Source organism: Purpureocillium lilacinum, assembly GCF_023168085.1.
Source record: "Purpureocillium lilacinum CBS 284.36 DNA, scaffold_8, whole genome shotgun sequence".
NCBI classification, from domain to species: Eukaryota; Fungi; Ascomycota; class Sordariomycetes; order Hypocreales; family Ophiocordycipitaceae; genus Purpureocillium; species Purpureocillium lilacinum.
Window position 1 is genome coordinate 2,195,274 of NW_027072118.1, and position 12,183 is coordinate 2,207,456.

General features: G+C 58.8%; 1 protein-coding gene across 1 annotated transcript; it reads right to left on the bottom strand.

Annotated features, from left to right (window-relative positions):
* Positions 1-9,153: 9,153 nt before the first annotated feature.
* Positions 9,154-11,793, bottom strand: PLICBS_010394 (uncharacterized protein; the record flags this gene model as incomplete). Its single annotated transcript, XM_018326493.2, has 1 exon — positions 9,154-11,793. The coding sequence occupies one exon, from the start codon at positions 11,791-11,793 to the stop codon at positions 9,154-9,156; it is 2,640 nt and encodes an 879-aa protein (XP_018174812.2).
* Positions 11,794-12,183: the final 390 nt, after the last annotated feature.

Here is a 12,183-nt window from a genome sequence, read left to right on the forward strand (position 1 = left end):
CATGGCCACTGGGGTCATGATTGGGCAGCTGGGAATCCCGGACCCTGGATGGTGGCGCGGGAGGAATGCACATCGACCGAGTTCAGTTGGCTTGCTTTCTTCGTGATGACGACCCCAAGGCTTCACACGAGCCAAGACTTAACTTCACGCCCCGTTACATCGCCATGGACACCAGTGCTCTAGTGCTCCAGCGATTGCAGAGGAGGTAGGTACCTGCCCGCGAGCATGGCGAGCTCAAGAAACGCAGCCGTCGAACACGCACGAGGTTGAAAGCGGAAATCCGTGTACTTTGTTAGCTTCGCGGTAGTTTGTCCTCGATAGCCGCTTCGTGCTTTCACAACGCTACCGGAAGCATGGCGAGGGTATGCGGTGAAGAAAGTTGCGACAACAAATGCCATTTCGACAACACACAGACTCTCCAGTGCGCGCATTGTCGCTCCGGCACTATCGTGGCCACGGCTGCCCCTGCTGACTCTGATGAGCACTGAATCCACCAGCCGTATCAAGGCTCACGCCCCCAACACCTCAAGGACGCTTGCTGGGCGGTGTAGCCCGCCGCACACCTGCTGATTCGTATCTATTCCCGCCAAGGAGAAGAGCAAGCTGTAAAGCATCTCTCGAGCGTTTCTGCGTCAGTCAATGGGCATCGCGAGCGGTACGAGAAAAGGGCCGTGACTTTGTGCACGGATACGCGGCAGATCTGCACTGCAAGTGAGTCTCTGAACCCCCGACAGCCGGCAAAACGCGTGGCAGCCAGGCATCTGAGTGCCTTGGCTCTCGTGGCGTCATTGCAGAATGGGTGTGACTTGGTATCGCCCACATTTTGCCACTCTATGGCGTTGCCGATCGTGTCTTGATTGTACAAGGGGAGGAGAGCATTGTGAAAGATTACCTCGCCATTGGCAGTCAACCATGCAAGAAGTGCATCTTATTCACACTCTTGCAAGGCATCTTCCGATCCTCTGAGCGGATGACTACTCAAAATGAGAACGTACTGTCGTGCATTGCGAAGATTGCTGAAGTGATCGCATTGAGCACTCTGGCGAGGAATGTTGGACCCTTTGCGGTGTGAAGGTTGCGTACGGATATTGGACTGTCGGTAGCATTAGGCACATTCACGTCGTGGTAGTGTGTCGCACCATTGCGTGGATGCATCGCCCGTGCCTGAATGGCCTTCAATCCAAAAGCAATTAAGCGAATCAGCGCTGGAGGTTATCAGATCCAGGCAGACCACAGGAAAAGGGTATGGACTGACAGGCGTGGCTGCCCGCCGCCAGCCAGGCGCAGCTGGGCATGGCCCTCAAGACCATCACAGAAAGGGGTAAGTGTATCCGAGGATGGACGGAGGATCTGCGACAGACACGTTGCCCACCAGGATATGTGCGATGACCAGAGCGAAGGAACACATCTGGTACTCGCCATAGATGAGGGGCGTAACTGTACTGTGGGCAAACAGAACTTTGGATGCCCAAGCGACACCGCGTCTCGTCATTTCTGGGAGGCAAAAGGCCACCGAATGGCTGCTTGGCGCGAGCGATACGTGAGACGCTTGGTCCAGGCGATGGCTATTGGAACCTGGTATGACCTGCGGCTCTTGCGAAAGGGAAACAGACAATCGCGAGTGGATAGTGCTCGACGCGGGCATGTCTGTCAAAACAGTCCACTGTGAGATGGTTTGCAGTTCAATGGACGTTTTACAAGAATCGCTAGCCCAGTGTACATTGCCTCTGGCATGGCCTGTCCATGAACAGAGCTGTCGCGCAGGCGCCTGTGGATGCAGGATTGGCATTATTGCCGCGCATGAACTCTTCCTCAACGATTCTCCGGGACTGGGCAAAATATAGAAGAGCTCGTTCCGCATAAATGACAATAGAGGTCGCCATCGGGGATTCGCTTGGCGTCTGGAGAAGGTGGGCAGAGGAACTATCGTTGACGCCACCAGATTCACTGGTAGTCAGAGCTGGGCGTCAGCAGCCCTATCTGTTCAGCTCGCAGGAAATGCCGTCATTGGGCAATCGCGGAATGCCCCTTCGAACGGTTTGGTGGGCTGAGGCTGCTAATATTCGCTTCTTCGTCAACGGGTTAGCAACGGCCCCAGCGGAAGGAAACTTCCATGGGCGATGTCGAACGCGTCGCCCAGCGAGAGTATGCTGGGCCAACGTGCACCGACCTGACATTACGCGCTTGCCAGGGACCCATGTTGTGAAACCTCGTCCCAAGACTTCGCAGCCGGGGGGAAAGGGCCAGGCGGTGTCGGAATCGTGGTCCGGGGAAGTTTGGTAGGTATACGAATCTAGGATTTCTGACTCCCTGGCAGAGCACAAAACATTGTTTGGTCGGGCATTACCTGTTGCGATAATTCGGGAATAGACCCGATGGTGCCATCGACAAACACACTGAGACGAACACGTTCGAGCACTGCCGGATGGTGGTGGCGGCGTGAATTTGGCGTCTCGGAGACCTGCAATTGCGCGCCAGTGATGCGGGCGGCGGGATGCGCCAAGGGAAGCTCGAGCAGCCGGCTCATGTCAGACGGACTGCAACCTGTCCGACCTTGCGCTAGGATGGTGAGCAAGCCGACCGGTTGCTGTGTGCCAGGTCGACGAATCCCATTGGAAGAGAGGGCTGCGCAGCAAGCCCGTCGCCGTTTTGGCCTGCGGTGCACCATAGTCAGCTCTGGCCCAGTGCTGTAGCATGCTGGTGGATGCTGGGTTGCATCCAGGGCAGGACTGGAGCGAACACTGGTGGCGTTGAAGGGCATGGCTGGGCTGTGTTGAACGTCCTGGTGCATAGGTAAGGTAGCTTTGATGGGACCATGCTGAAGGTAAAATGTAGAGAGGAGGAGAAGGTGAGGCGTGGAATGGAAGAGGGCTTGCCTTGCCTGCTGCTACATACGTACAGGGGTCACGGCAGGAGCGATAGGTCCATAGATACTGCCTCCGACTTCGTGCATCCAGGCATCCAGGCAACCAGGCATCAGGCCGCGCTGAAGCGGCAGGGGCGTGTCTGCCCCTGTACCATCCTTGACTCGGAGGGGACGCGCGGGGCAGGAGCAGCCCAGACTCCCAGGCTTCCTTCAGCACCGAGCAAATGCAACACCCGACAAAACATCGTGAAACTGATTGACGCACATCCAGCTGCTCACACCTCCAATCACTCAGACTACGTCTCGCCCTCGCTGAAGAGTCAAGCGGCGACACGCACATCAATCCGCATGTATGTCCCTCCCCATATCGGAGCATCTAAATGCAAGCAGATCCAGCCATCTCACGCACCACCTAGCCACCGTCCTTGGTCTCGTCGTGCCGACGAGCCAAGCCACCGTGGGACCATGATTGAATTGCGGACGTGATGGCCTGCATCAACGCCCCCTTCCCTGCAGAGCGAATTGGCCCTGCTGCTGGTTGGCCACATATCAGGCCGGCTATTGTGGCGCTGGCAAACACCGCCGCTGCGGCATCCGACCTGTTGATCGTGGGCCTGCCTGGTTCGACGCGTCCCTGGAGTGGCTGCTGACACGACAGTGCATTGTAGTCACTGGACGGTCCCGCCCAGCCACACTTTATCTTCACGAAGCATGGCATCTCGGCTCCCACAGTCACTCCCACCCCATGGCCTTGCTGAAGTTTGTCCATCTAAGCGCTGGTGCGAGGTGGGACATGGCACGCACGTGGGAACGAGTCACTTGGACGGACACTGGCCGCCCTCTACCACTCACTACCTGTGCACTTTTGCGGCTCGCAAATGGCATGGCCGGATCTGCCTTGCGACAAGTACGTACGTAATGTCGTGTACATGCCGTGGCGCCTAGAGCTCGCTGCTCCGTCTTGACCTTGGGACGACAAAACGGAGCTGGCCCTCAACGATCCCGAGCGCCGCGGCAGCCACAATCAGCTTGGGGTTTGCGAGCCTACCACGTCCTCGACTGCTTTGCCGCTATGCTCGGGCATCTCGGAACGCTCAAACGCCCGGGTACCGCCCGTCGCCGAGATCATCGGCAGTGCGTCGCCAAGCCATTTCATCCATTGTTCATTCTCACAGTCCCTCCCATTGTTCCCGGAGGATCGCGCTGATCTGGCCTTGAACTATTCCATCGCTTCATACGCCTGGATCCTTGAAGCCACGGAATCCATGGGCCGACATGAAAGCAGCAACCGCCGAGACCAGACCCGCGTATCCAATCTCGTGAGGGGGCCGGTGAGCCTGCCCTGCCCTCCTGCACCACGCCTCGAGCACAGTCAGCCTCTGGCACTGGCTGCAGAAAGCGCCGGCCGCGCGCGAGAGGGTGTTAGCAGCGCGGCAGTCTTTTCGGCTTGTGCAGAATGTCGTCACGGTACCGCCCTCTTGCGGCGGCTCACCGTCGATCGCTTCCTGATTGCGAACTGCTTGCGGCAACACGGACGGTGTGCGCCAACCACCGAGAACAATTGGGCGTCATCACAGGACGCAGGAAGCTCCGACGACACGTCTCTTTGGGCCGGGCTATTGCCACATATCAAGGCTGACTACATGACACAATCAGCTTCGTGTCCAGGCCAAGTGCTTCCGGCACACAGGCACCGCACGACCCCCACAGCCCGTAGCTTGAGTCTCCACTGAGCATCCCAGGTCGGTGCCCTCAGGGTATCATCGCTCTTCCTACTCCTCGCTGGGGAAGCGACGGCGCTCGTGCACGATCCCAAACAGTGGGCGATACGGCAGCTTCAGCATCTTGGCATGGCGGTCATTCCATCGCCGCTTACATACATGAGTCTGCGCTCACAGTCGCTGCAGTGATCTGCGCTGCACCTGATGCGAAATGGAATCAAGGAAAACAACGTTAATCCCAAGGTTGTTGGCTGGCCTCTCTGCTAGATGGGGCAAAGCCAGGCGAGAAGGACAAGCGCCATCCCTCAACGATCCGGTTCGCCTGCTGGCCGCCAGGTATTTCAACACTTTCCCAGAAAAAGGATGCCGGTCGGTATAATGCATCCCGCGCCGGTCCTGCTATGCCAATGGCTTTAGACGCTTCTTCATCGAACGCGATGCAGAGCCGGCCGCTGCGTTACGTTTGAGGCAAGTCGTCGAGCACTAGGTGTCGTCGGTACCAGCAGCGATGGTGGAGGAATGGCCCTGGGCAGCAAGTGCTCAGGGAACGCCCTCCCCTGGTACAAGACATCTTTTCGGCCCCCTTACACGCGGGCAAGCGCGGGCCACATTGACCCGAGCAACAGGTTGAGGGCGGTCAGTGTCCCAGCGTTGGCGCTGGGCGACAAGTCTTGCCGATCAGACTCTACGTCAGCTGGCTATCCATCGCGCGCTGTCGGCGCATTGAATTGGCGAGCTCTTGCCGCAGGTGGAACACCCCGCAGCGTTGCATGCTGAGGAGATCGAACTTTGCGGGACGAAGGAAGATCAGCGCACGCCTACTACTTATCGAGTCGTGGGAGATGACCGGCTACCAAGATGGGTATACAGAGGAATTACTCAACGCGCCAAATCTCGTTGATTTTGCAATTTTGGCGGGCACGTTCCCGTCCCACGGAGAGCAAAGCTATGAGGCACTTATCAAGACTCGCGGCTTCCGGCCAAACTCGCGTCGCCGAATCGCCCTCGCGATTACCACGCGGCGCGCTCCCCTGGGCCCTTGTTGGTGACCGATGGTGGCTGTCGGACTCAACCTTACGCCTGAGTGGTGCCACCACACCCACAGCCAGCCCTGGCCTGTCTTTTACCACGTGCAAGGCGAACTTCAGATGCGCCGACAAGGGTACGAGTGGCTGGATCCATCATGAATCGAAGGATGGGTGGCAGAGACGAACGAGTGCCCCAGTGCAAGCCCAGTGGTCCTGTCGGGGCCACTCCCACCGCACCTGCAGCCATGGTGTTGATGGTCCATGGATGCCTCCGAGCCGGCGCAGATGTCTCAGGCCCCGGATCATGGCGGGCAGGGCGTGTAAGTGTTAGTGGTGCATGCTCGTTTTAGCAACATCACTGCGCCCACGCCGCCACCCCCATCTCCAAGCCGAACCAGGGGTCCCCTCGACATTCAATCTCCAGCACGCCCCTCCCTTTGCTCGGAACCCTGGGCCTGGACGGGTAGATCCTAGCGGGCTGATTGGCTTGTCGGCACCTGGCTCAGAGCCAACGACGCGAGTCCCGGGCAATTATGCCGAATCCCAGCACGCCCTGCTTCCAGTCTCCCGCCCAGAGGTGTTGTGAGAGATATGAAGATTTGGACCCCAAGACCTTTGCAGCTTGGTGCCGTTGGTCTCGGCGACGCAAACCGCACTGTGCAGCCGCGTTGTGCTTGGCAGCTCGGCCGGGTGTGCTCGCTGGCGCCCTGCCGGTCCGAAGGTCGCACTGCCTGTGCCTTGCGGTCGTGTATCGCTGGCAAGTCTTGCTCAGAGAGGTGAGTTTCAGTGTGACACCTCGTCAGAGCCGATTCGGACATGGGCAAAAGTGATGCCGACTTGACTGCTCAGCAGGCATGGACGAACCATGGGCACAATTAGACGGCACCAAGCGTCTCTCTCGCACTGCTGTCCCCGATTGCTATCGAGTTTCCCCTCTTTCGCCGTCTCCAGGCTCTTCCTCTCTCGCGAATGAGGCGAGGAGCGGGTGCTTGAGCGCACCGGAGGCACAACTTCCCCTCTCTACCGTTGATGGCGTCACCTCGCGCTGTCTGGTGGGATCCCGAGCCCGGCGCAGGATTGCGACAGCACGACCCTGCAGCGCCTCCGCAGGCGGCAGGGACCCTGTGGTTCTCTCTCTGTCGCCCAAGGTGTTGCTCACGTTATTTCCTCATTCAGTCGCGCGCCTTCTCGCGCCCATGGTAGCCATGTGATGGCGGCGCGGCGTGAGGCAAGGCGAAGCGTATGGATGGCGGGGACGCGGCTGGTCGATCCACACCGGCTTCCTTCGCCTCGTTCCATCAATCATCGCGCTGCGCCGGGCAGCTGCGGTAGTTGTTAGTCGCATTTGGCACCTGCTCCCTTCCCGCCGCTGCCTTCTCGTCCTCGTCATTTCCCTAATGCTCCTGCTGCTGCTGCTGCCGCCGCCGCCGCCTCCCCCTCTGGCGCCGGTCCAGTCGAATCAAAGGGTCGCATCCGACCCTGTGTCCTCTCCATCCCTGGCCCGCAGCTGTTCGCCACCTAGAGCCCCTCCCCCAGCTCGAAGGATGCCTCGTCGCGGAGGCGACATATTTCACATCTTTCAGGAGGCGTCCACTGGCAAGGTTCCTCGCGCTTGTACCTGTTGGATCGTCGGTGTCGTCAATTGAACAGCGTACGCCGCAGCCGCCAGGGTGGCTCTGCGTCTTGTCAGCCACCGGGGCGCTACTCTTCACCCACGTTGCCGCAGCCGGTGCCTCGAGCGGTGCAACGATAGCCGGGCGGGATCCAGCTCGCCCCGCGACTGCCTCACAGCCCATCTGGCAGATCTCTGGGCGTGGCGGATTGGCGGCGACAGGCTTTCGTCAAACGGCCCACCACCACCGGGCACCGTTCCCGCCAGCAAGCCACCCGGAGTGCACATCACATCGCGGCACGGGCTGTTTGACTAAGGCATCCTGTCGATCTTCCTTTCACTCTGACTGTTTCATGGACAGAGGCGTTGGAGGGACGATTGATTGCATGCGGTTGCGGTGGCCAACTGATGAGGCCCCCAACCATGACGTTGGACGGGGCTGTCCTTCACGACTCGCTGCGCCCGGTGATCGTCGTCTATCGTGACTCGTTTTCTATATCTGTACCCAAGTGGTATTCTACGTTTCAATACGGCATATTATGTGCATGCTTCCAATGTGGAGATGCGGAGCTCCGTCGCAGAGATCCATAGCTCAGCCTCCAAAGCAGACGCAGCGCGACAAGCAATGCACGAAAGAGGGCAGGCGCAGATCGCGAAGATCGTGCCTGCAATGGGCACAGGCAACGCGGGAATAGAGGCAATGAGGAAAAAGAAACGATTGACCAGATGATCTACAGTTTCGTTGATTGAAAATAGCCACGTCTAGTACCGCCCGCCAGTCGGGAGGGAGATCGAAAAAGCTCGGGGAAGCACGCCCAGGCCCGCCCCCGCCCTGCCCCATCAAACAATGCATCGAGTAATCGTACCCCGTATACCGCCGTTTTATTCCCAAAGAGACTGCGTAGAAATGACAAGAAATGCTAATTCGCTTGCCGGCCAGGCATAGCGACTCTATCCACAAGACATGGCTGGTGAAGCCAACGAAAGGAGAAAGGGGAGGTGGCGAATGAAGGTGGCCCGTCGCTTGGGCACGGCTGAAGGATTCCCCCTCATCCCGATGCAGAGGACCAGAGAGGTCCCGACAAGGTTTGAAGGAACAATCCAAGTGATTGAGATCCTGCAGATACGACCCTGGCCGCAGAGGTGGCGGGACATGACGGCCACAGAGGCTCGCCCGGCAACCGCTGGTCGACTGTGCCGCGAGTCCGCCGTCAGCCAGGACCACAGTGCCCATCCCAGCCTCCCCGTACGGAGTCGGGTCCGGGTACCCCCTCCACATTCGCCTCCTTCCCGTGTAAGTCAAGCCAAAGGGCTCCCATGCGCCAGAAATGACATGCGGGCGAAAGAAAAGGCCCGCCCTCGGGTAAGCAGGCGTGTTCCGGAACACGAGGGGAAAAGACGGCATCAAGTCGACGAGAAACAATTATATATTTTTAAACTGTCGTGGTCGCGTGTCTCAGCTGTGGAATGCGCTGTTTTTGTTGGTGAAGCTGCTGGTGCTTGGAGGGTGGCCCAAGACGCGCGCGCCTGGGCTGACGCCGTCTCTCTGCTGCAATGCAACATCGTGGCTCCCCGACGTGGGCCCGGCTGACCCAGCTGTCGGGCGCGGGGGACCTGAGCACTACCCGCATCCCAGGCGCCTCGAGGCTGTGGAGTGAGCAAGCAGGGCAAAGCAGCACGTCGCGTATCGCTGTGGATGGGGACACGACGGGTCCGAAGTGCCCAACAGCCCAGCCCTAGCTGAGGTCGAGTCGTGGCCAGTGCGAACGTCGCCGCTGGCCTATGCCAAGCCTCTGGCACAAGTAGTTCGTTCCGTGGTCGATGCAGAGAACGTGTCGACCAGCGCATCGCTCATCTGGGCTGCGCTGGTGCTGACGGCAGTGGTACACCTTTATCCCTGTCGCAGGATTCTGGGAGTGCAACTGCTCAGCAGGGCCGCTTGTTGTGGCCATTCTCAAAGTAATACAGCACTGACTCCATGTCAGATGCCGCGGCCGCCGTCGTAGTTGTTGCGTCCACGCCGCCCCCAACCTCGGGCCAGTCCCACTGCACACCCGCCATGGGACCAGCAATGTCAAAGTCCATGACGTTGGGCACCTGCGGGTACCATGCGTTCTGCATGTCGACCAAGTCAGACACGCTGAGGTGGTCGCCGGCGCCGTTGCCTAGAGCACTCGGGTCAAGGACGGTGTGGAAGAGCTCGTCTGCAGAGTGCCACTCGGGCTTGTGCATCTCGTCAATTGGGCTGAACGGGTTGGTTGAGCCGCTGCTGCGCCCCGACGACTCCGACGACGGCAGGGACGACTGCAAGGCTGGCGGCACTGTCGTGTCCATTGGCGAGACAAAGGAGGACGCCGACGAGCCCAGAACGGCAGTTGTGGCCGTTGACATGGCGTCCGAGTCGGACGAAGACGACGCCTGCATCATGGGTGGTGGACTGTGGTGGTGCATGGGTGACGGCACACCCGAAGACCCAGAGCTGGACGAGCTAGACCCAGATCGGGAGCCGCCTCCTCCGTAAATCCTGACACATGATCGCAGGTGCTTGCGCACCTGGCGCAAGGAGCGACCCTGGTTGAGGAAGTCGTTTTGGCAGGTGGCGTATAGCCTCGTCGCTAAGAGCTGCAACCGCCCATCGTATGCGTGCATTGTGGGCAGGTCCACAAGGAGCCCGCCGGTCCGCTTCTTCTTGTCGATGAGCGTCATTGCCCGGGCGCATGTGTCCATGGCCAGGCAAAAGACGTCCGGGAATGACGAACGGAGTGAGGGTGTGATGCTGAACAGATCCTGCGGCTGGTCGGAGACGAGGGAAAATATCTGCAGAATCTCCTGAGCAGATCCCAGGAACCTCTCAAGAACCTCCGGGGTCATGGGTTCATCAACGCTGCCCTGCGGTATGATGGGGAAGAGGAAGTGAATGGCCATTGTGTGGTAGACAAGCAGAACAAGACTCCGTGACGACACCTCAGTCACTTGCCTGTTGAGAATGTGAATACTCTCCATCAGGACTCTGTTGATCTCGCGGCAGACACACGCAATGTCCTGAGTCGGCTTGCCTTGCTGAATCCTCTGCAAAGCCAGCAGCGGCGCCTCTTGCCAGAACCGTGTGGCCGGCGACTCGGTGTTATCCGAATCTTGAGGATACAGTGCGAAAATGTAGGCGATGACGCTCACAATATGGGCCAACGGCCACATCTCTCGGATAACTGCCTTTTGTTTTTGGAGAGTGCTGAAGTTTTCCGACACCAGATCGAGCTGGATAATAGCTGATGAGGCCTCTGTGACAGGGAGGAAGATGGACGTCAGCGACGTTGGGAGCAAGGCAGGAAAGTGCCCGTTGCCCATCTGGATGAAAGCCCATAGGCTTAGAGAGTAGGTGGTCCAGTACAGGTAAGCGACGATTTCCTTCTCCACATCGAAGACGTCGATCCCGTTGATGCGGCTAGATGTCAAAGGCGCGGCCGTGCTCGATATCTGTTCCTTGATCTCGGTGGCGATCCTACCCGCCAGGCCAATGTAGCATGTAGCCCGACGAATTTGGAAAGAGCATAACGCATTCCATCCCAGAAGCATGAGCGCCTGGGCTGTCGAGATGCCGCTGAATATCCTGGTCGAGATACCGCTGTACATGCGACTCGGGTCCGCTGCGACACCGCTGGTGGGAGAGGGCTGATTGGATCGGAGGGACCGGGTTCGGAGCTGGGCGGTAGCCCACCGCAGTAGAACGTGGCCGCGAGCGACGGCAACTTCGTCACCGATGCTGAAGTTGGCGTCTGCGAGCATGGTTGCCAAAAGAATCTCGTCGTGGGTGCCGTCTCGCAGCTCCCTAAGCAGCAACGTCTTGGAGACTAAGAAAGACAGGGGATGCACCGAAAACCACACGTCGATGAGCTGTGTCTGTTGACGTTGTCCGTACTCTGAAAGGGGGTTGCCTCCCAAGGGAACATTGTCAAACATGGTTTGCGTTTCGTCGCCAATAAGACCAGACAGGAAGAACCTGGCGCCCCCATCTTCGACGTGGTGGCATCCAAGGGAGCCGAACTGCTCCGTGACTAGCCCGACCAGGTCGTGCGTCAGGAGAGAAAGGATGCCTGTGTACTTGACATTCTTGGGGTTGAACTTTGCCGAAAGACTCTCGTTGCGGCCCCGGGCGGAGTGTTGGATGGACCGGTGGTAAGCCGATATCCTCTCCTGCCAGGGATTGGAGCGGGGGCCGACATCTGTAGAGAAGTTCTCGTAGAACTTTTGCTCAAGAGCTCGAGCAACGTTATCACCATCCTCCACGGGGGTGGTCTCCTCGGGAACGGTGCCGACAGGGCTGCCAGCTGGCGAGCCTGTCGTTGACGAGCGCTGTCTGTTGATGCCTGTTGACCCGGTAGACCCGGTGATATCTGATCTGGAGCCGTCTTGGCTGATTGTACGGGCCTTGGGGCGGGGTGGCTCAAAATCGTAGATGCAGTCTGCCCCCTGCCTCCGGCATGCTTCGCAGATGGTCTCGTTGGAGCACTTGATCTTGCGAGCTCGGCAGAAGGCGCACGACCGCCTTAACGGGTGTTTTGAGGCCATTGTGAATTGTGAATGTGTGGAGATCCGAGTGAACGGTGTGAGAGAAAGGATTGGGAGGCTGCACAGGCAGATGCCAGTTCAAGTCTTGGCTTGTCGAGAAAGAGAAGTAGTGGTAGGCCCTCCGAGGAGTACAGGGACGTGAATTCCAGGAGATATACCCCCTATATCAGTGGTTCATATATGAAGCACCCGCGTTGTATGCGGCAACGGGATGTTGCTGATGTTTGTGGCGAGGGGAAGTTGAGGTGAAAGAAAGTCTTGTCGCCACTCCAGGGAGACTTGCCTCTTTGTATTGCATCGACAAGGACGATTGCTGCATGGAAGAACTCAAGATACAATCAGATCGATGGGGGCCGCGGCATATGTATACAAGTAGGGCAGCGCCGTGAG